General features: G+C 45.0%; 1 protein-coding gene across 1 annotated transcript; it reads left to right on the top strand.

Moving 5' to 3' along the window:
• The first annotated feature begins 7,718 nt into the window (after positions 1-7,718).
• On the top strand, positions 7,719-13,400 carry LOC118901167 (GTPase IMAP family member 6-like). The gene is made up of 3 exons (XM_036864257.1): positions 7,719-7,956; positions 10,022-10,109; positions 12,448-13,400. The coding sequence occupies exons 1-3, from the start codon at positions 7,795-7,797 to the stop codon at positions 13,398-13,400; spliced, it is 1,203 nt and encodes a 400-aa protein (XP_036720152.1). The 5' UTR covers positions 7,719-7,794.
• The last annotated feature ends 8,702 nt before the right edge of the window (positions 13,401-22,102 follow it).

Genomic DNA, 22,102 nt, shown 5'->3' with positions numbered 1-22,102 from the left:
CAGGGGACACGGGTTCGACCCCTGGTCTGGGAAGATCCCACATGCCGCGGAGCAACTGGGCCCGTGAGCCACAACTACTGAGCCTGCGCGTCTGGAGCCTGTGCTCTGCAACAAGAGAGGCCGCGATAGTGAGAGGCCTGCGCACCGCAATGAAGAGTGACCCCCGCTCGCCACAACTAGAGAAAGCCCTCACACAGAAAAACGAAGACCCAACATAGCCAAAAATAAATAAATAAATTAAAAAAAAATCACCAAAAAAAAAAAAAAAAAAAAATCATCAGTCCCAGATGGCTTCACAAGAGAATTCTATTAAACCTGCAGCGATCAGAGAATCCCAATTTTACTTAAATTATCCCAGAATATAGGGAAATAAGGTAAACCTTCAAATTCTTTCTAAGAAGTAAATGTAACTTTGAGCTTCAAATCTGACAAAGATTCTACCAAAAAAGTACAGATGAATCACATTTATGAATATCAATCAAAATCCTAACAAAATATTAGCAAAATCAGAATCTGAAGCATTTTAAAAAGGGTTACAGTATAACCAAGTGGGATTTACTCTAGAAAACTAGAGACAGGGGGGATGTTCATTAAGAGGAAAATTATTAACATAACTCACCAATAGCCATTCTCAGTAAAAACATTCTGTAAAATATGAATTGACACATACTTTTTTATCTATTTCTCTACTCATCCTGAAAGCCAGCAACTTACTTAATGGGGAAATACTTTCTCACTAAAACTAAAACCATCTTCAACTCACTTTCCCGTGGTATTTGAGAAATCAGTCAATGCAAAGAGAAGAAAAAGTAATTATAGGAATGAGAATTAGAAAAAGAACAACAGGGAAGGCCAGATAGTAAACAATATTGTAAAGCCCCTTAGAGTATTGGTGCATGAATAGGAAGACCAGTGGGAAATTCAGAAAATCTAGAGAAACACTCATTTGCATAAGGAAATTTAGTATATAATAAAGGCAACATCCCATATCAGGGGAGAGCAGATGGACATTACAATGAGAAGTATTGAAATAACTGAATAATCATTTGAAAAAGTGTTAAAATTGGATTCAGTCCTCATACCAACCCAGGAGGTATTCCAAATGCATCAGATATTTGTTAAAATATTAAACTATGAACTATTAGAAGAAAACAGACAAATTCTTTCAAAACCTGAGAGTGAGGAAAACTTTTCTAAATTGAACTCAAAATACAGATGCATATCTGCTCTGCAAACACGTTCATAGCAATCAGTTTTTTTCAACGATTAATGTAATAATAAAATATTCTAAACAGATCAGTATAAAGAATTTTGCCTCTGCTCATATTTATCAGCTAGAAATAATTAACTAAGGCAAATTAAATCATTATCAAAAATGATAAGATTTGTACCTGCATATCCAATATATTGAGTGCAACTTAGAATTATTTTTAATGTATTGCATTAAAAGGGAGTAATAAGGCCTTAGGACTCCAAGTACAGGTTAATTTGTAACAATTTTCTCTTTTCACTTCAAGCTTTGTCACTGGACTAATATATTTGGTTCCTTGTTATGCTTTCATTACTCAGCGATTTCACAATTACCAGGAAAATAAGTTAATTCTTTGTAGTTTAAAACAACAACAACAACAAAATACAGATGCAATATGGAATCCAATTGATAAATTTGACTTCCAGATTCCAGTTACATGTCAGGAGCTTGGAAGTCACTACTCCATCCTAAGAATAAGTGAAAAGCTGAACAGACTGAAAAAGCAACTCTTCTTAAATCCTTAAGAGATCCCTTTGAGGACACAGGGCAAAGTGCTGCTCCCAAGACTGGAGAACAGACAGGCAAATGCAGGGAGTCCTGGCTTTGCAGAGCAGAGACTCGCCACGGGCAGCAGTGCTGGGCAGGGAGCCCTGCTGTGATTGACGGATTGCTCGATGGTCAGCGTGGAGTTAAAACTCCAGGGGGACCCAGTCACTGGGGGCGTCTCCACACTTTTGTGAGTTTCACTTCTAAGAGCTCCACCAGGTTCTCACAGTAAATATCGGGGGAAAAAAAATCCCCTGTTGCTTCCTGCAGGGGGGGGGCAAAGGAACCCTTTTGAAATAGAGCAGAGCATCTTGTTCTTCTCAACAAGGCCTGCCCTCAGGGGAAACCAGTTAACCAGAGCCTAACCTGCAGGTGTTTTATCAGAGCCTAACTAACCTGGAGGAAGAAAAATCTACAACTACAGTCAGCGCTAAGCCTCTCATGTAGGAAAAGGGAAATACCCACCTCCAGACCACTGGAACCCTACTGTCCCACCCAAGTGGGGAGAAAAAGACTGAAAAACACTGGTGAGGTTCACAGTCCAGAGGCAAAGGCTCACTAGAACTGAGATACAATCATAGGACTATAGAATACTTCTCCTCCCCCACCCCATCACCCCATTACTAAAGGCTTCTTTACAGCAGTTCTTGTTCATGTCCAGCTAACAAGAAAAATTACAAGGCGTACTAAAGAGCAAAAAACGTAATTTGAAGAGACAGAGCAAGCATCAGAACCAGACATGGTAGGTGTCGACCGAACAAAAATGCACAACCTATAAGTTGAGAACTCTGTTTCATTTGAGGAATTACTGAGGACTATAGCTGGGGAGACAGCCTGTCAGATAGTTCTGAGAAACTGTTCCAAAGAGGTAGTGGAGGAGCCAGGAGATATAGGAGTTTTTGTTGAAAACAAAACAAAACAAATATGTAGTCAAACATCAAAAGGTTACTGCTAGTCACACAAAAACCAGACTTCTCAAGTGAATGATGTATTGCTATTCTATGTCTGGGAAGATGCAAGAGTCTGGGCTCAGTGAAACCATTCCTTTGATATGCATCTTAGCTATCTAGGGCCAGTATCCTGCTTTCCTCTATTCTGAATTCCCCTCAGGGCCCACTGTCAGGGGGCTGCAATGCTGATGGCTTGATGGTGGGAAACATTCATGTTTACTGAAAAGGCAGGCAAGATTGTTTTGTCCACACAGGAATCTTGGTATTATTAAACCAGGAATTTAAAACAACTAAGATGAATATGCGCGGACTCTAATGTAAGAACAGATGAGCCATGTAAGCAGAGACATGGAAATCCAAAGAAAGAACCAAAAGTATAATGCTTGAGATCAAAAGCAATGTAACAGAAATGAAGAATGCCTGTGATGGGCTACTTAGACCAACCAGATTATAGTCTTCAGGACCAGTTTCTACTCAAAGAAACCAGGGATTCTTGGAGAAATGACTGATTCAAAGTCTGAGGCAGGAAAGGCATGAAATGACCTGGGATCATCTTATAGGACCTTTTTTTTTTTTCATCCTGATTCAAACAAACTAATCTGTAAATAAATTATGAGATAATCCTTGAAATCTAAACTCTAATGAGAGGATATTTGATAAAATTAAAGATTTATAGTACCTTTGATACTGTGGTTATGTTTTTTTAAAATCATCTTTCTGTTTTAGATATGCATACTAAAATATTTACAGGTAAAATGATACAATGTCTAGTATTTGCTTCAAAATAATTCAGGGTTGGGATGGCAAGTAGGTTGGGATATACAGGAAACATGAACGGTCAGGAGTTGATATTTGTCAAAGCTTGGTGATGGATATATGGGTGTTTATTATACTGTTCTTCTGTAAATGTCTGAAATGTTCTATAGCAAAAGGTTTAAGATGTATGTATGCCTTTGCAACCACTACTGAGTATATACTATATTCCAGACACTCTGATATGCATGTTTCATAGGAATATTTACTCCTTATAAATACTCTAGGGTGAAGGTAGTATTATTATTCTAATGTTATAGGTAAGGAAACTGTGGTTCAAAAGTACTGAGAAACTTGCCCAAGGTCATGGTGCTAAAAGGTACTGGGCTGAACCGGGATTTGAGTCACAGGCTGTCTGACTACCATGCTCACTCTTTACCACTGCACACTACGGCCTCTTCTTGTTCCTTCTCGGACCCATCATTCTACACTTTACATCAGGTCAGAGGCGGATCAGGGGAAAATAGTCCACACTCTTTCCCAAATGGTGACCTCTTAGCAAGCCTGTCATTAGGGAAGGCAAGGAGGAGGGTTCACATTTCACAGATCGTTTTTCTCTCTCTTCCATCTTGGGAAGCCAAAGGTGGGAGTCATAGTCAGGGGGAAAAAAAACATTTAAAAATGTTTCTCCAGTGGTTCTCGGAAGACCTAGAGGACCTCCAGGTGAAAGAAAGGCTGCGAAGTGAAAAAGGCATGTGCTTCAGAAAAGAACCAACTTACACTGTGAGTCCAGACCCACGACTTCTAGAAATTTCCTTCAGCTCCCTGAGGTTCAGTTCCCTCTGCTATTAAAAGGGACAATAAAACCAATCTTGCACGGTTGCCATGAGGCTTTCGTAGGATAGAAATCTCTATAAAGATCTCTTACGTTGCCTAGAGCATGGCAGCCACTCAATAAAAAGGTATTGCTACAAAGTGCATTGAAATATAGGAAAACCCGGGAAAGAAACATAACTGAGTGACTGAGAGACACATTGCAACTTAGAGATTCAGCTGGATTTACAGGTTATATTCTTTCTTCCGAGTAGCTAATCCTCTCCCTATAGCACCCCCTCCTGCACCCCATACCTTGCACCTGGAGGGACACAGCCTCCTTCTTGTGAAGTGTGGGATGAATCCAGATGAGAGTTCAGTGGGCAAGGTTCTAATCTTTCCTTGTCCACCTCTACGAGCCTTGGAGAGCCACCAGTTCTCTGGAATTTGAATCTTTCGGAGAGTCACCAGTACTCTGGAATTTGATTCTTTTTCAGTGAGTAAAGGGAGTTAGAGTAGGTTTAATGGAATGGTCTCTAAATTGCCTTCCAGGTCTGAAGGTCTGCCTTGGGGACACTAACTACCTATTAAAGGAACATGACAGGTTTCCAGGTAAAACTATCACAACAGCCACTGACTAAAAAGTGCACTATTTTTTTTTAACTTTTTATTTTATATTGGAGTATAGCCGATTAACGATGTTGTGATAGTTGCAGGTGCACAGTAAAGGGACTCAGCCATCCATATACATGTATCCATTCTCCCCCAGACTCCCCTCCCATCCAGGCTGCCACAGAACATTGAGCAGAGTTCCCTGTGGTATACAGTAGGTCCTTGTTGGTTGTCCATTTTAAATACAGCAGTGTGGACATGTTGATCCCAAACTCCCTGAATATCCCTTCCTCCCACCCTTCCCCCCGGTAACCATAAGTTTGTTCTCTAAGTCCGTGAGTCTGAGAGAGTGCACTATTAAGACAAGGTCAGCCCCTCCTAACAACATTGTAAGTGTGCAATACATTACCCATCCCCCAGCCTCTGGCAACCACCATTCTACTCACTGAGTCTATGACTTTGACTATTTTGTATATACATGGAATCATACAGTATTTGTCTTTCTGTGACTGGCTCACTCCACTTAGCGTAATGTCCTCACATTTCGTCCATATTGTCTCATATGGCATATGATTTCTCCCTTTTCTAAGGCTAAATAATATTCCACTGTAGGTAGATACCACATTTTTTTACGCACTCATCTGTTGATGGACATTCAGGTTGTTGCCACATCTTGGCTATTGGGAAGAGTGCTGCAATAAACATGGAAGTGCTAATATTGCTTCAAGATCCTGATTTCAACTTTTTGGATCAATGCCCAGAAGTAGAATTGCTGGATCATATAGTATGACAAATTGACAAATTATAATTATATGTATTGAAGGTATACAAGTTGATGATTTGATATATACATTGTGAAACAGTCACCACAATCAAACTAATTAACATATCCACCACCTCACGTAGTTACCATATTCCTTTCTTTCTTTCTTTTTTGTGTTGAGGGCATTTACACTTTTTCCAGTTTTTGCTATTCTATGTATCCTGCTATAAATATTGTAGACATTACCTTTTGTTGGCACACACACACATTACTGTTGGATATGCACCTTGGGGTAGAATGGTGAAGGCTGACTACGTGTATGTGATATTCAGGTTTCCGAGATACTCCACAGAGTTTTCCAAAGTGGTTCTACTAATATACATTTTCACTAAATGTGGGAGATTTCTGTTTGCTTCACACCCTCAGAAGTTTCTCAAAGTTTTCTTTATTAGATTTTTTTTACACAATTTTAAAGTTTATTCTCAGGCTTTTTATTTTTTTGTTGTTGTTTTAAAAATCATAAGTTATACCTAATTGGCTATTGTTTGTATGTTAGACAGTTTTTATGGTTTTTATTTAATTTTGCATCCATCAATTTACTAAATTCTCCTATTGTTTGTAGTAGTTTATCAGTTTATTCTCCTGATTCTTCCCAGATATATAATCATAGCATCTACAAATAATGATAATTTCACATCCACCTCTACATTTTTTATACATACAGCTTCTTTGTCTTTAATGGTTTCAGTATATATGCTAGAAAAAAGTTTAAAATAGTGTTAGTGAACATTTTAATCCTCCAAACCACCATTAAACCTCCAAAATCTTTATCAAAATCTTTTTGTCAATAGAATACACTCCCTGAGAAAGCTTTTGGTTCCAGCTCTTTACAGTAGTTCCAGGAAAGAAAGGTGGGAATGAAGTATTCAAGTAACTAGAAAAAGTTCTTCACGGCCAGAGCATAGAAGGAAAGAAACATCCTGTGATAAAATGAGGTGGGAAAGGTGGGAAGGGACCATACTTGGCCTGAATCACCTAAAGGGGGAGAAGAGGAGGAAAAGCTTAAAAAAAAAAAAAATTGTGATCCTCACAGCCCAGGAACACAGACCCACTGTAAGAGTGAGATTGAATCCCAACATGACGCTTCCCCTCCTTCACTCCCTACCCCACATCAGCAGGACTCCAGTATGAAAACAGTGAATGAAAGCTGAGAGAACAGCAAGGCACAAGCTCTATTTAAGAAGGGGTTTTAGGGAAACCCACAGACAATGGGGGAGACAAAACAAGGGCACTAGAGGAAACTGAAGCCTCTAGCGCCTACCGCTACAACAAACATTAAACACAGCTCGTAGCCAGATCAACATCAAATCTCACACCATAGGCCTATTCACCTCAGTTCCTAATATCTGACATATCATGTCTGGCTTTCAACAACATTACAGCGCGTGCTGAAAGGCAGGAGAAAACACACAAAGCAAACATTAGAACCAGACTCAGATGTGACACAGATTTTGGAATTTTCAGACACAGAATGTGTGTGTGTGTGTGTGTGTGTGTGTGTACACACACGCATGTAGAGAGACTTATTATAAAGAATTGGCTCGTGTGGCTCCTGTGGTCCACGGGATTATGGAGCTGATGAGTCCCAAGATGTAGGGTCAGCAAGCTGGAGGCCCTGGACAGCCAGTGAAGGGCTGAAGGAGGAGCCTGGGGGAGGAAGAGAGACAGTGAATATCCGTCATGACCCGGAAGGCAGAGGATGTCTGCAGGAAGTGGGAAATTCTCAGAAAAGGGAGGAAATCAGTAAAAAGTAATTCCCCCGGAGCAACATTTTCTGAGAGATCTGCTGCTTTGCTTTAGGCCTCTGGGTTCTAGCTGTGCTAGTTCAGAATAAAAATAATAACAATACACGTGTTCTTGTTTTTCCTGTGGCTGTTATCACGACTGCAGAGGAAGTGCAGCCGGCAGAGCTTTCTGAGTCGGGAGGGCCGGCCTTGTTGTTCCTACCACTTCCTCTTCCCTCAGCTCACAGCTCACGGCTGCGCTTTCAAGGGCAGTTCTTGAGCTGAGCTTTCAGATCACATTTTGCTGAAAAACTATAAGCTATGTTCTCTATCTATTCATACGTCTGGGACACTTTCTTTTACCTTCTCCATTCAGCCTGCAATGTGGCAGCTCTAAAAGGGGAAACAAAGAATTCACGAGTGCCTGCGACCCCAGGAGACACAGGACACGGCCATTCCTTCTGCCCAGGGGGCAGCGGGGCGGTAAGTCCGAGTGTGTGGGCACTGTCTGTGTGTGATGTGTATTTGTGTTTGTGTGTGTGTCATATTTGAGAGTGTGTAGTGGGGATGGTGCGGGTAGTGTGTGTGTGTGTGTATGTGTGTGTTGTGTATGTCTCTTTGGGTGTAGGTGAGTGTATGCGGGTTTTCTGTGTGTGTTATATGTGTGTGTGTGTGTTGTAGGTATGTTTACACATTTGTGAGTATATGTGTGTGAGTGCTGTGTGTGTCTCATGTTCATGTTTGTGTATGTATGTGCTTGTGTGCTGTGTTTGTGAATATATATGTTCATGTGTGTTGTGTAGGTATGTGTGTGCTATGTTTGTGTGTGTTCGTACTTTTGTGAGTGTATGTGTGTAAGTAGTGTGTGTGTGTGTGTGTGCACGCGTGTCTGAGGTACAACAAGAGGAGCCGGGGCTAAGAAGTCAGGAGGACCTTGAACCCTTTGTGCTCTGCCTGGAACTCACTGCTTGCTCCTGGGCAAGACGCTTCTGTGAGTTTCACTGTTTTCCTGAGAAACCTCACAAAGGTGACGTATCTGCTCCGTGTTGGAGACAAACCCTGCGGCACGTGGCACACGTGTGATGCCCTGTCGGGCAGGGTGTAGGCTGAGGCGGCCAGGCGCCGGGCAGACGCGCTGTCTGGGCGCGAGGGTGGAGCGCAGGGTCTGCCTCACCCACCTGCCCTGGTCCCGGCCCGGCCTGTATCTTCTCACCACCCTTCTCTCTAGAGGAGGAAGGAGGTTTCCTGGGTGACGTGCTGCCTCCGTCTCTACCGATGATGTAAGGGCACCAAGGACAAAGAGATTGAGGGATCTCCACTTTGCAAAGCCGGGGCCCCTTGAGAGGTAGAAGCCTGCGTCCTCACGAGAACGCGGCTGAACAGGGCTGGGCGAACATGCTCACCTGGCCTGCTCACTCTCCCCGGAAGGTCACCAAACCTCTGGGGCTGGGTCCGCTCTCAGCTGGCACGTTAGAGCTGACATCACGGAACCCCCAGTCCTGCGGCCACAGCCCCGCAGTTCCCCGGCCAGCCCCTGGGATCTGGCGAGGACTGAGGTGGTGGGCCAGGTGAGCAGAGAGCCTTAGCCCCCCAGGGATGCTGTGGTGACGGGAAAGCTGTGTCTATGGACGATCCCCCGGGGCTACCATCCCCTTCAACTCAGAGCCTCCATCTGGAGAGTGCCATCTGACTGTGATTGTCTCTGAGTGTCCTACACATTCCAGAAAAAGTCATGGGGCCACACGGTTCCCTCCCCATCCCACAGAGAGTACCAAGCAGATACAACACGATGGGCTCCTGAAACAGGGAACCGTGTTGGTCTGCAGGGTGGCACGGATGGAAGGCAGGGTACGCTGCTCTCTCCTCAGGATGACGGGAGTTCCTGGGTGGGTGACACGGCCCTCCTTCGCAAAGAGGACTAGGAATCGCTCTACAGAAGGTCAAAAAATGTGTTGGAATCTTCTACAGGGAAGAGGTGTCACGAACATGTAGTTGTGGCCCAGCATTCACACCTCCAGGGACGCTGAGGCCCAGGCAGTGCGACCACCTAGTTGCTGGCCTGGGGAGGAGTGCCGAGGCCCCCGGGACCCCAGCAGGACCGGGACGGGGCCCCACGTGGAGAGGAAGCCTGTCCGAGTCCGCCGTCCTCCTCACCACCCAGCTCTTGGCCTCTGCGGCCCTTGCTGCCACGCTCTCCCCGCAGATCATTCTGGCCCCAAGAGCCCCTCACCAGCCCCTCCAGCAACTGCCTGCTCACGTCCCCCGGGCACGCTGGCCACTGCTCCCAGGGCAGTATCTGTCAGGATGCATCCCTGATCTTTTCTCTCCATCACAGAATCACCCCAAAATGGAGACCACAGTGCAGGGGGAGAAAGGAGGAAACAGGGGCCCTAAAGGATGTAGAGGGTGTCTTAGACTCCCCACCCACTCCTTCTCTCCCCCCCAAACCAATGCAAACAACTTCCTTTCGGCAAGAGAAAGGCAAAAGTCAGGTGCCTCTTAAAACTCGGTGGAAAAATCAGTAAGACATATGATTATTTTTTTCTAGTCGGAGGAAGAAGAATATGATGAACTCATTTTCCCGGAGAATCGCGAGGAAGGCCTGTCTCAGGATCCTACACAAGATGGGTCAGGAGGTAAAACATCTTTCCAGCAGACATAAAACTTGAGAGAGGTCATGGTCGGGGGACCTGTGAGGTGCAGGGGGTACGCTGGGAGAGGCAGCAGGAGTTCCGCCTGTCAGAGATTTGCCCACCCGGAGCCCATCGAAGGACGTTTGGGTCGGGCCTCTCTTCAACCTGGCCAGATAGGAGGGAAAGGTCCCTGACGGGCGCAGTGGGCCGAAGGGGTGAGGGACAGCACCGACTGCCCCTTCACTGAGTCTCAGGAAGGATGTGCGGAGTGGGTGTGAAAAATGACTCGCCCCAGGCCTCCGTGTGGGCATCTTGCTGGCTCAAGTGTGAGAGCTCTCAGGGTCACGAGGGCTGCAAAGTACTAGTGAACAAGCAGGATGCACTCAGGCGCCCCCAGGACCGGGCTCTGTCTTCCCAAGGGGCTCCCTCCCCACAAAAGCTGTTGCATCAGGGTCAGGGGCTTAACTTTCATGGGCTCAACTTCGCCATCTAGCCTGAGGAAACAGAATTTAGGAATACAGGAATGTGGGAAATCCATCCACTTTCCTGGCCAGAAGAATTGATTTGTGATTCATCATGCATTTCTACACGACTGATTTTTTTTACTATATGAACTTTAGTGACCTGAGCCATTGAGAGAAAGCCATATTAATAAGCTGCAAAGGAAAATTACAATACAAGTGCCGACACCTGATTTCCCCTTTTTTTGCAGCAATCGAGATTAAGCATTACTTTAAAAATCTGGCTTTAAAGTCCAATGGCGTGGGCGCCTCCAGGCTTGCCCAGACGGGAGACCCTTGTCTCCCTCCAGCTTTGCATTGGAGGGTGGAGATGAACACTGCACCTTCCCTGCTTCTGTGAAACTCCCACCCATCCACTCAAATTCCTTTCAAGCCACCTGAGGGAAGCTGGGGGGAGCCAATATCATCCAGTCAGAACTGGTCGGTGGGTCAGCCAGCCAAGAGAGAAAGGCAGCAGAAACACGTTGCTGGAGATTTGGAAGAAGGCGGTGCCAGTCCTACTTTCAGGAGACCAGGGCTCTGTCACTGAGACACATCGATGTCTTCAATGTGGAGCAGACTTGGAAACCGGCTGGGGTTTGGCTCTTCTCTATGTGCTCTGGCCCCTGGGACCTGCAAGGCCACGAGAAGGGAATTCCCTTCCTGCCCTGCAGCTCCGGTAATTTCTAAAAAATCTGGACATTGGGTTTCTAAGTATTAGATTGGCATGACACAGCTTCTCGCAGCTGATGGCTCTGACGTTCTGCTGGGTGAGAATGTCCAGCCCCAGGTCCAAGGATGTAGCTTAAGAATGTGACCCCAGTGTGCAGCTGTGCTGTGGAGCTGGGGGTCGGGCTGTAAAGAGCCCACCCTCACAACACTCCTTGCTGGGAAAACTAAAGGTAATGTGACGTGGTCGATCCCGTCAGGGAGAGGACCGACACAGAGGCTGCGTGCTTTCAAGTTCACCACTCTTCCTGAGAAGGGTCTCCAATCAGAGGTACTCGAGGAAGCTCAGGGTCCCAATTCATGATGGGATGATTCCCACATAGGTGACCCTGAGAAGAAGTTTCAAAACCTAAACATAAAATGTAGCTTTCTACCATATGATCCAGCAATTCCACTTCTGGGAATATAGCCCAAAGAACTGAAACAGATATTGCACACATGTGCGCGAAGGTTCATAGCAGCATTATTCACAATAGCAAAAAGGTGGAAACAACCCCAAAGTCTATATATATATATATATATATATGAATAAACACAATGTGGTCTACACCTACAGTGGAATATTATTCAGCCTTAAAAAGGAGGGAAAGTCTGACACAGGCTACAACGTCGATGAACCTTGAAAACATTATGCGAAGTGAAATAAGCCAGACACAATAGTGCAAATATTGCCTGATTCCACTTATATGAGGTCCCTAGAATAGTCAAACCCATAGAGACAGAAAGAATAGTGGTTATCAGGCGTTAGGGGGAGGGAGGAACGGGGCGTTAGCGTTTAACGGGGACAGGTTTCAGTCTGGGAAGATGGAAAATTCTTGAGCTGCACAGTGGTGATGATTGCACAACCATATGAAGGTACTGAATGCTACACCTAAAAATGGTTAAAATGGTAAATTTCCTGTTATGTATATTCTACCATAATTTTTTTCTAAAAGTTACAAAAAGAGAGAGGGAAGGAAAGAACGTGAGCCTAGGGCACGTCTCAGATGCTGACGCCGGTCTTTCCTTCTCCTGGCGCCCCCCCCCCCACCCCGGACATTCTTCCCCTGGTGAGCCTGAAGTGGGTGGATGGGCTCTAACCCCGGCCCCCCACCTTCTCTGGATGCTTCCAGGGCTGCGGGAGGATGAAGGGACCCCGCAGAGGCTGAGGCTCATCCTGGTGGGAAAACCCGGAAGCGGGAAAAGCGCAACAGGAAACAGCATCCTCGGCCGGAGAGTGTTCAAGTCCAAGGTCAGCGCTAGGCCCGTGACCAAGGCCTTCCAGCGGGGGCGCCGAGCGTGGGCGGGGAAGGAGCTCGAGGTCATCGACACCCCCGGCCTCCTGTCCCCGGGGGCGGCGCCGCCAGGGCGCGCTCGGGGCGGCTGCGAAGCCATCGCCTTCTCGTCGCCGGGGCCGCACGCGGTGCTCCTGGTGACGCCGCTGGGCCGCTTCACCGAGGAGGATCGGGAGGCGGTCGGGCGCCTCCAGGAGCTCTTCGGGGCCGCCATCCTGGCCCGCACCATCCTGGTGTTCACGCGCAAGGAGGAGCTGGACGGCGGCTCGCTGGAGGAGTACCTGCGAGACACCGACAACCGGGAGCTCGCCAAGCTGGACGTGCTCTGCGAGCGGCGACACTGCGGCTTCAACAACAAGGCGCAGGGGCCGGAGCAGGAGGCGCAGCTGCAGGAGCTCATGCGACACATCGAAGGCGTCCTGTGGGAGCACGAAGGCCGTTACTACAGCCGCCAGGCTTACCGCCCCCCCCCAGCGGCACGTTCTGCGCCAGCGAGGGCGGGAGGGCCGGGGCCCCCAGGGCCAGGGAAGGGCTCAGCGAGGAGCCGAGCCGGCAGGGACTGCGGCGCATCCAGAAGGAATCTGAGCGCACTCGCGGACAGCTCCTGGAGAGGCCGCCCACCTGACACGCGCTGCATTTCACGCAGCCACGGCTGCTTCCTGCGGCCTCCCTCGGCCCCGGGGTCTGGCTTCCAGCCCCTCCCTGGCTCTCTCCGTCCCACAGGTCAGGTCACCGCCCCTCCCAGTGTCCAGGGCAGGGTCTGGGGCGGCGAGCGGTGCGCGGGCTCCTGAGTTGCCAGCTCCTTCATCACACCTTCCAGAACCCGCGGGCCCTCCCTCCTCCGTGCCCCTCCCTCCTCCGTGCCCCTCCCTCCTCACGTCTCCTTGGCGTTCCGAGTCTGCAGTAGAACACCGATAGAAGCACAGCTTCCTGCGGGCAGGCCCGAGCCTCATTCGTCCGTGTAACTCCCACAGCATCCTGGCCACTGGAGTCGCCGCTTAAACGTCGATGTAGCAGATCAGTGTGGGATGTCGACCAGGTGCCTCTGCATCTCTTGGGCTGTGTCCTTGCCCGCTAAGGGGGCAGGCACGATGACTTTTGAGGCCCTGCGCCGTGTGGGGCGGGGCAGGCACTGGGCTGGGGAGGAGAAAGCCTAGTAGAAGCGGGAGGGGGAGAAGGCACAGCCCTTTTAGTCACTCTTGAAAGAGGCCACCCAATCGCAGCCAAGGAGCCCCGTGGGAACCTCTTGGTGGGATGATGGGCAGAGCGCGGCAGGGGTATCCAGGGGGCAGGTCTGGTCAAGAAGTGGAGCCTAGACCTGGCTGCAGGACGTGGAGGCCCCCGGAGGTGCCGAGCGGGCCTGGGCAGAGAGGAGCACTTCCCTGAGGCAGACTCGGACTAGGGAGGTCACACACCTGTTGCTGCCCCTCGTGATGCCTGCCGTCCGGCCGTAGAGGACAGAGGCGATGTTCAGCCCCGCCTCTGCTTCACCTGCAGCCGCTTCCCTTCTTCCTTGAGAGTGGAGAGAAAGTGTGGGTGGGGTGTGTCTTGGTGTGTAGGTGGGTCCCCAGCAAGGTATTCTGGTGCATAGAATGGGGGGAGGCAGAGAAGAAAGGGAAGCTGCAAAGAAAGGAAGCAGGTGAATGATGTAAAACGTCCTAGGGAGCAGCCTGCCGGGCTGATGGGGAGAGCCCTGCAACACGCGGCTGTCATCTTCTCCAGACACAGCGGACTCCTAAGAAAGCTTAAGCATTTCTTTTGCTAAAAGATTCAGACAAGTGTCTCGAGGCAGAGCAGAGACTTATTTTGGTGTATGCTTAAGATAGCCTTTGTGCCAGACCATTTATTAAGTAGGTGGTCCGTGTCCCGCTGAACTGGAACGCAACATTTATCGTATGTTAATTTTTCATATTCCCTAAGATCTCTGTCAGGATTTTCGATTCTGTTCTTGTCTTCTGACTTTTCTACTCCTGCATGAATAAAACATGGATTTGATTAGAGTGGCTTTGATTATATGTGACACACCGATTTCCTCCCCAGTCTCCATTTTTGTATTTCCTTTGTTATTTTCAGGCATTTATTCTTCTGTGTGAAAATTAAAATCGCTGTGTTTAATTTTCATAAAAGAATCTTGTTGGGATTCCAGTTGGAATTGTCTTACTTTTATGTATTAAATTTGGGAGGATTGGAAGTAAGATAAGTCAGAGAAAGACAAGTACTGTGTAATATATATCACTTATATGTGGAATCTAAAATGTCAAACCTGTTTAAAGAAAGAGTAGAACGGTGGTTACCAGGAGGTAGGGGCACAGGGTATAAGACTGGTGGTATTTAAGGGTACAAACGTGTAACAAGCACTAAAAAAGCCATAGAGATCTAAGGTCCAGTATATTGAATGTAGACAGTAACATTGTACTCTAAGTACGTGATGTGATGAATATTGTTACAACAGCAGCCATACTACGATATATAAATGTACCAAAGTAACACCCTGCACACCTTAAATTTACACAATGTTAAAAGAAAATCTTTAAGTTACATTAAAAACCTAAAACATTAAAAAATTGGGAGAATTGGTAAATGCCTCCAGGGTAAGTGAATTAAGGCCATCTTGTTTCTAAGTGAATAGACTCATGACTTCAGAACTATTGAAATCAAAGCTAAAATCATTTGCATTTCCTTTAGGAGAAGAAGATAAATTTCTTTAATTTAGGTACTTTTGTTTGAACTCTGCTGGCTTGATTGATTTCATAATGGAAAAAACAAGCACTTGACCAAATGACACCCATCCAGTGACTCTAAATGGTGCGTCACTCAAAACATGTCATTCATTAAAAATTCTAAAGGAATTGTTTAAAATTATATCGAATACGGGGTTTTCTCTCCTTTATTACTAAAAATCGGGGAAAATACCTCCCACGACTTTTCAGAAGGAGGGATAGATGTTGCTTCATGCCATCACTCCCTCAGCATCAGAGAACGGGGAAAGCATGTGTCGGTATGTTCTGGAAACTCCATGGTCTGTGTACCAATAGGAAAGAAGTGGTGTGGGTGAGGGAGGGGGCAGGGGGAGCAGAGAGGGTTGTCGTGGCCAAGGCTGTGAAAATAGTGAACTTTGGAATTCATTATTCTCAAAAAATATCTCTACGCTGGAGCAAAGCATGAATAACACTGATCTGGAGGATCCGAAGTGCCCAGTGAGCGCATGGGCTGCTTCCTCCTTGGGGGGTCAAAGCAGCAGCTAAAAATCCCAGGGAAGGTTTCCAGCTCCCAATCCTCCCGTAATGACATTCATACACTATGTAGAAAATTCAAAATAATGAGAATTTCTAAACAACTGTTAGAAGATACTGAGAAGTGACCAAAGACAGGGAGACACTATAAGGAACTTGACACTTATCATAAGGGGCCATGCAGCTACCACTTTTATGTGGCTTTTCCCCGAGAGCACTTTCCCATCCTGCTGACCCAGGGATATCGCTCAAGCAGAAATTCACAGTGACCTGAGAGGAAGAGGATTGAGTTTGGGGGCAGCCAGAGAGGGTAGAAATTGATGGAGAACTCCCAAAAGGAGCCACACAGGGGGTTGGGTGGGAGCATTAGAAATTCTTCATATAAACTCCCTCCAAATCTTTGCCTGACCCATGAACGGCAGTCTCTAAAGGGTCCAGGGGAAACTTCTTTTGGAAGGCTGAAAGAGCTAGTTAGTGATTTCAGCAGTTGCCCTCAACAGCAAAGACAAAATTTGAGATTCCAGTCCACCAAGTATTCCACTGAAATACCAACGGGAGTAAAATCACATCAGGACTAAGGGACTTGCCCAAAAAGAGCAAAATTGGAATAGCCCCTTGCTAATGACGTCGACAACCAAGCCTTCCCAAGTTCAAAGGGATCTGCCAGTAATTTAAGTGCCTGCTAGAGCAAACACAGTACTCTTCAGAAGAGCATAATAATATCCAGAGTCCCTACAACATACTATCGACAATATCCTGTAAACTATTAAAAATTCTTCTTTTCTAACATAAGGATAGAAAGCTATAAAATTTCCCTCTACACCTGTTTATCTACATCTCACAAATTTTTGTGTATTCTGTTTTCACTATCACTCAGTTTATAATATTTTGCATATTCTTTGTGATAGCTTTTTTCACTCATGGATTATTTAACAGTATGTGTTTAATTTCCAAATATTTGAGTATTTTCTAGAAATTGCAATATCCAATATGGTAGCCACCAGCCATATGTGGTTATTGAGCACTTGAAATGTAGCTGGTGTACCTGAGAAATTGAATTTTAACTTTTATTTCATGATAATTTGTTTTAATTTAAATTTAAACACTGAAGCACTGTAAAATATTTTACCATGAAACACAGCTTTGTTGTTTGGGTAGAAATACACTTCAGTCTAACTGCTGTAGCACATATTATTGCTGTATTGCAATGTAAATTTTGGCCACATTTATTGTTTCTAGTATGAGAACATATGTACATCATTGATCTAGTCAATGTCAGAAGATTGATTCCCTTTGAATAATCTTCCTTATGCAGTGATGTAATACTTTTATTTGAATACTTTGTGTAGACAGCATGAGTTATAGTGATACCTATCTACATTGTAGTTGGTCATTAAATTTAAATACGGTTTATTATTTTATTTATAATAGGGTTAAGTTAAATCTTTTAATTTAAAAAGAAATATGGACAATATTTAAACTTTAAAATGAAGGCATGATATTGATGCAGAATGAATGGAGATGACTAAGCAGGTAGTAAAACTGGAACAGGAGAGAGAAAAAGAGACTGGAAGATGTGTTATAACATTCACAATGGCACTTGTAATTTCCGGCAGTGTAGCAAAACCAAAAAAAAAAAAAAAAAAAAAGCTGTTAGAGACCTTTTCAGCATACAGGATTTGATAAAATGTTTCCTTTCAACCATCAAAATCAGACTTGACAAAACTAGTAACTGAAGCCAGAATTAAATGTCCAACAAAATAACACTAGAGAACTTTTAATAGGCTCTGAGCTTGTAACTTGGGCCAGGTATAAAACAGTTTGGATTACTGCATGAAAAAGAAAAACACATTTAGTTGGAGAGATGGTGAAAAAAACTTATTACTTTGGTTATGGAAAGTGTTATTGCAAATTTTTAAAGAAAAGACTAAAAATTCTAAAGTATGCAAAACATGAAAGACCTTCCATCAAGGCAGCAAACAATTGCCAAGAGAAGGCAAGACTTTTAAAATGATATCAAAGATGAATTGATTTAAGGTTTGAAAAATTGTAAGTCTCTTTTTTTAGAACCATATGAGAAGTGTGACTTAAGACATGATCTGAATGATACTTTGAGTATGCCTTAAAGTCGTCCCACATCTAGGAAAAGATGTAAACTCAGGGCAAAAAAAAAAAAAAAAAAAAAATTAAATTAGGGGTATAGATATTTTTAAATCTTTCAAATCTTTCAGAGGAGAATTTTAATAGATACTTGGCACAAATTCCTTATGATGGAAGCACATGCAATAATCTCCAGTCTCACGCTCGTACTCTGTGCCCCAGAATTCCTGGACCGTGCTCTTCTCTGCTTCTGGATCCTGCCTTTATTTTGCCTCGACTGTTTCCAGTAACATTTCATCTCTCTCCACGTATGCAGAGTATTCGATTAGGAAAACTGAAGCCAATCTAGGTATTAAAAGTAGGATGAACTCTGTTTTTCCTTCTAAAATGGTAAAAAAAAAAAAAATTTAAGTTGCCTTTAGATACATTAGATTGGTGAGTGTATGGCTTTCATCCATATCTTTCTTTTTCTTTTTCTTTTTTTCATCTTTATTGGAGTATAACTGTTTTACAATGTTGGGTTAGTTTCTGCTGTACAACAAGGTGAATCAGCTACATGTGTACATATATCCCCATATCCCCACCCTCTTGAGCTTCCTTCCCACCCTCCCTATCCCACCCCTCTCGGTTGTCACAAAGCACCGAGCTGATCTCCCTGTGCTATGCAGCAGCTTCCCACTAGCTATCCATTTTACATTTGGTAGTGTATATGTGTCAATGCTAAAAGTTGGATGAACTTTGAATCCAAGGAATGAAAGGCTTGCCCAGGCCTGGGGAGCGAGGTGGTGTGCTGAACTGGGTGATTTTCAGCAGCCATGAGCTGTGAAACACACCTCTGTCTCCCCATAGTCTATTTGCAATGGTTGCCATGGTACTCCTTCTCCAGCAAGTTCCAAATCTTGTGGGAGTGCTTCTCATTGGCAGACTCTGACCCGGACCTGTAGGGAAAGGGGTGATAAGGAATGTTGGCCCAGGCTCCTTCCCTGAGATGCAGAGAACCCAGGAAGAATCAATGGTGCCACGTTTACAGCATTCAGCACAGCTGAATAATTCAGATGGAAGGATTCACCTTATATCTGACCTTATGGAAAACTTTCCTATCTCATCCACGACATCAAATAGGAGTTACACCTTGGTATGCCTGGGACAAAGTATGAAAATATTATCTTGAATTTTCATTTCAACACGTACTGCCTCAGTAGTGGGTGGCAGCTGACTCTTCCTCTTCACTCCTCTGTACCAACTTGCTGGCACACATGAGGCCCTCACTAAATATTTTTTCACCCTCCCCCTTGGAGAGTTGGTGAAACGTGGCTCAAGCTACATTTCCACAGCATGGAGAGTCCAAAATCTTTCTTGTTCTTTCTGGGAATTTCCTGAGCTCACTTCTTTATGCGTCCCTGTACTTTCTCAGTCGTGTACCACTCTTCTCTATTTGACCCAATTTCATGAAGACTCAGAATTCACTTCTTTAGCTGGTTTCCACAATAACCACATATACTAAGCATTATATGTGCTTTGGCGTCTTTCCTAGCGATTTTGAAACTCAGGGGGAGGGTCCCACAGGCAGCAGTGGGCGTTAGTACATCAAGTCGACTGCCCTCCCTCTAGCTTGGAAAGAGGAAGTGCTAGTCCCTCCAGAACCCAGGAGGGAGAAACTCCGGAGTGACACTTCATAAATGACCTCCCTCTCACGAAAGGCAGAGGGATTGATCTGTTTGGGGATGTTAAAATGTTAGGAGAGCCATTAGACCCATTAGACCACTTCCTGCTATGAGTTTTACTTTTCAAAAACAGGAAACAAATGGCCCTCTCTCCCTTTTGACCTGCTGTGATCAGATATGACCAACACTTTTGGTTCCTTGTTTCATCCTATAAGCAGACCAAAAATGTCCTCTTTCTGGTGGTCCAGAGGAGTCTTACTTTTTGGGTTTCACCTTCTCAGACTATGACTCTTTGGTTGTCAGGTGGCCCCATTATGTGAAACTAGCTCTCTTCCATTTCAGGGAAAAGAAGGAAGACTCCTAACTTTGGTTTTTCATCCCTGCTCTGGTCTCCACTTCATCTTTACTAGAGTCCTAGAATTCTGGTAACACCACGGTACTTAGTTTTCTTTGATTCAGTTCTTTGTGTGGATAGTTTTCCTGCAGAATCCTGGAGGGGAGAAGGGTCTTTGGCTCCCTGGTTCTAGCTGGTAACATTTGGAGCAGGGGAAATGCCTTGAAAATCATTGAAGTGACTTTCCCTTTGTTTTTCAAGCACAGGATATTTGCTCCAGGGTAATCACTCTCAAAGTATAGTCCTGGACCAGCGGGATCGGCAATGCCAGGGAACTGGTTAGGAATGCAGATTCTCAGGTCTACTGACTCAGAAACTTTGTACGTTAACAAGTCTTCCAGGCAACTCTGATGCATGCTAATGCTCCACAAAATACAGAAAAAACCTGAATAATCAGATTTTAATATTTTAAAAAATATTAATACAGTTTTGTTGAAAGACGACCACCTTGTCAACCTGGGTGTTTTCTCTAGAATGGATGGTCTATATTCTATCATGTCTCCAATTTGCATAAAAAGGCTCAGGCACTAAGTGATAGCATGTTACACGGTAGAAGTCCAGCTGGTAAGAGATGAGGACAGCTCCTCTTCTTACAGGGGAAAGGAAGCAGGAAGGCAGAGGAATCAAGCAATCAGACACGTGTCCTCACTTTTGTCTCTCCAAGTTCAGGAAACAAGAAGTATATTGGATAGTTAACTTCTGGTCACTTCTTGAGCTAGGATCTGGGGAACACCCTCTGAGAAAAGCCTTTTAAACATGGATGTCACCCTATGTGGTCCTCGTCTCAAGGATGGAAACACTTTCCGTTTCTATCTGGCTTGGCTGCTCCCCAGTACTTTCTAGCATTTAATTCTTCATAATTTATCCAAAGTTTATCTGCAGGATATTTAGTATGTTACAAACCTCTGTCCTTTTGGAACCAGACTCAAGTTCTGAGGTTGTACTTTCTTGTCCTTTCCTTGGTTTGTGTGTAGAATGAACAAGAGTTTAGGATTATAGGAAAGTGTGGTTGGGAATTGGCAAAGGAATTCACCATGGGGGTGGGAGTGAGGTCGCTCTAGAGCCAGGTGTAGAGCAAACTCGCCCCAGCTGCATCTGGCACGTGCTGCTAGTCGTCTGCTTACTAGCATTTTGCCCCTCCTGTTCACTAACAAAACTACAATTTTGCTTATAACTGCGACGTACCCATGTGAAATACTGAATTGCACAGTGTTTCTTGCAGCTGGGGTAACCATATGACCAAGAGGTAGTAGCAGAAGCCCTGTGGACATTTCTGGGTTGCCTTTGCTTTTGTAATACAAGTGCCATTCTGTCTTCCTTCTTGTGTCTGTGTTCTTTCCACCTGCAATTCAGACATGAGGCTGAAGGTGAAGCAGCCGTCTTACCACTTTGAGGACAAAAGTTACTTGCAAGTAATGGTGGAGAAAAAAATCAAGTTCTTTGGGTAGTTCCATGGGCTCTGGACTTACCAGGCATAAACTCCTTGTTGTATCACAACTGAACCCTTTGTTAAGCTACTTTGGTGAAGTTCTCTTCCATGCAACCAGACATACCCTCCAGCTTATATTCCAGGGCTGAATGAGCGTCACTGTCGGACCAGCCACAGAGATTTTAGACCATCAGGAGCTGTGGTGAAGTCAGCCAGGAGACCCTCAAAGGGCACTGCCTGGAGTGAGAAATTAATTCACTTGGTGACTTTACACCAGCTTGTGGACTTTCTTGTTGGGGACCAGCAGGGCTTCAGAGGCTTGACAGACATGGGATGTCACCCAACAAGTAGAGGAGACAGGGACTGAGGCTTGGAGACCCCATCTTTCTCCGCAGATCACAATGTCATGGAATAAACCCATCCCCCACTGAAGGAAAGAAATACGATGGTTGCAGGGAGTCTCTAAGTCACCTAAATGGAGACTGAACACCGTCTAAAGTGGCTCTTTAGCAGATCCGATTGGACTGCTTTTTAAACAAGAGTCAACATTTAGTTATATATTTTCCCTAGAAGTAATGGATGGGATCTAGGAAAGAGTATAAAATTATAGACAAATTAAACATGTACATTTTCTATTTGTGTCCTAAATGTAGTATATGTTTAATTTTGCCTC

The sequence above is a fragment of the Balaenoptera musculus genome, chromosome 9 (genome assembly GCF_009873245.2).
Source record: "Balaenoptera musculus isolate JJ_BM4_2016_0621 chromosome 9, mBalMus1.pri.v3, whole genome shotgun sequence".
Lineage (NCBI taxonomy): Eukaryota > Metazoa > Chordata > Mammalia > Artiodactyla > Balaenopteridae > Balaenoptera > Balaenoptera musculus.
This window is presented reverse-complemented; position numbering and strand designations above follow the sequence as displayed.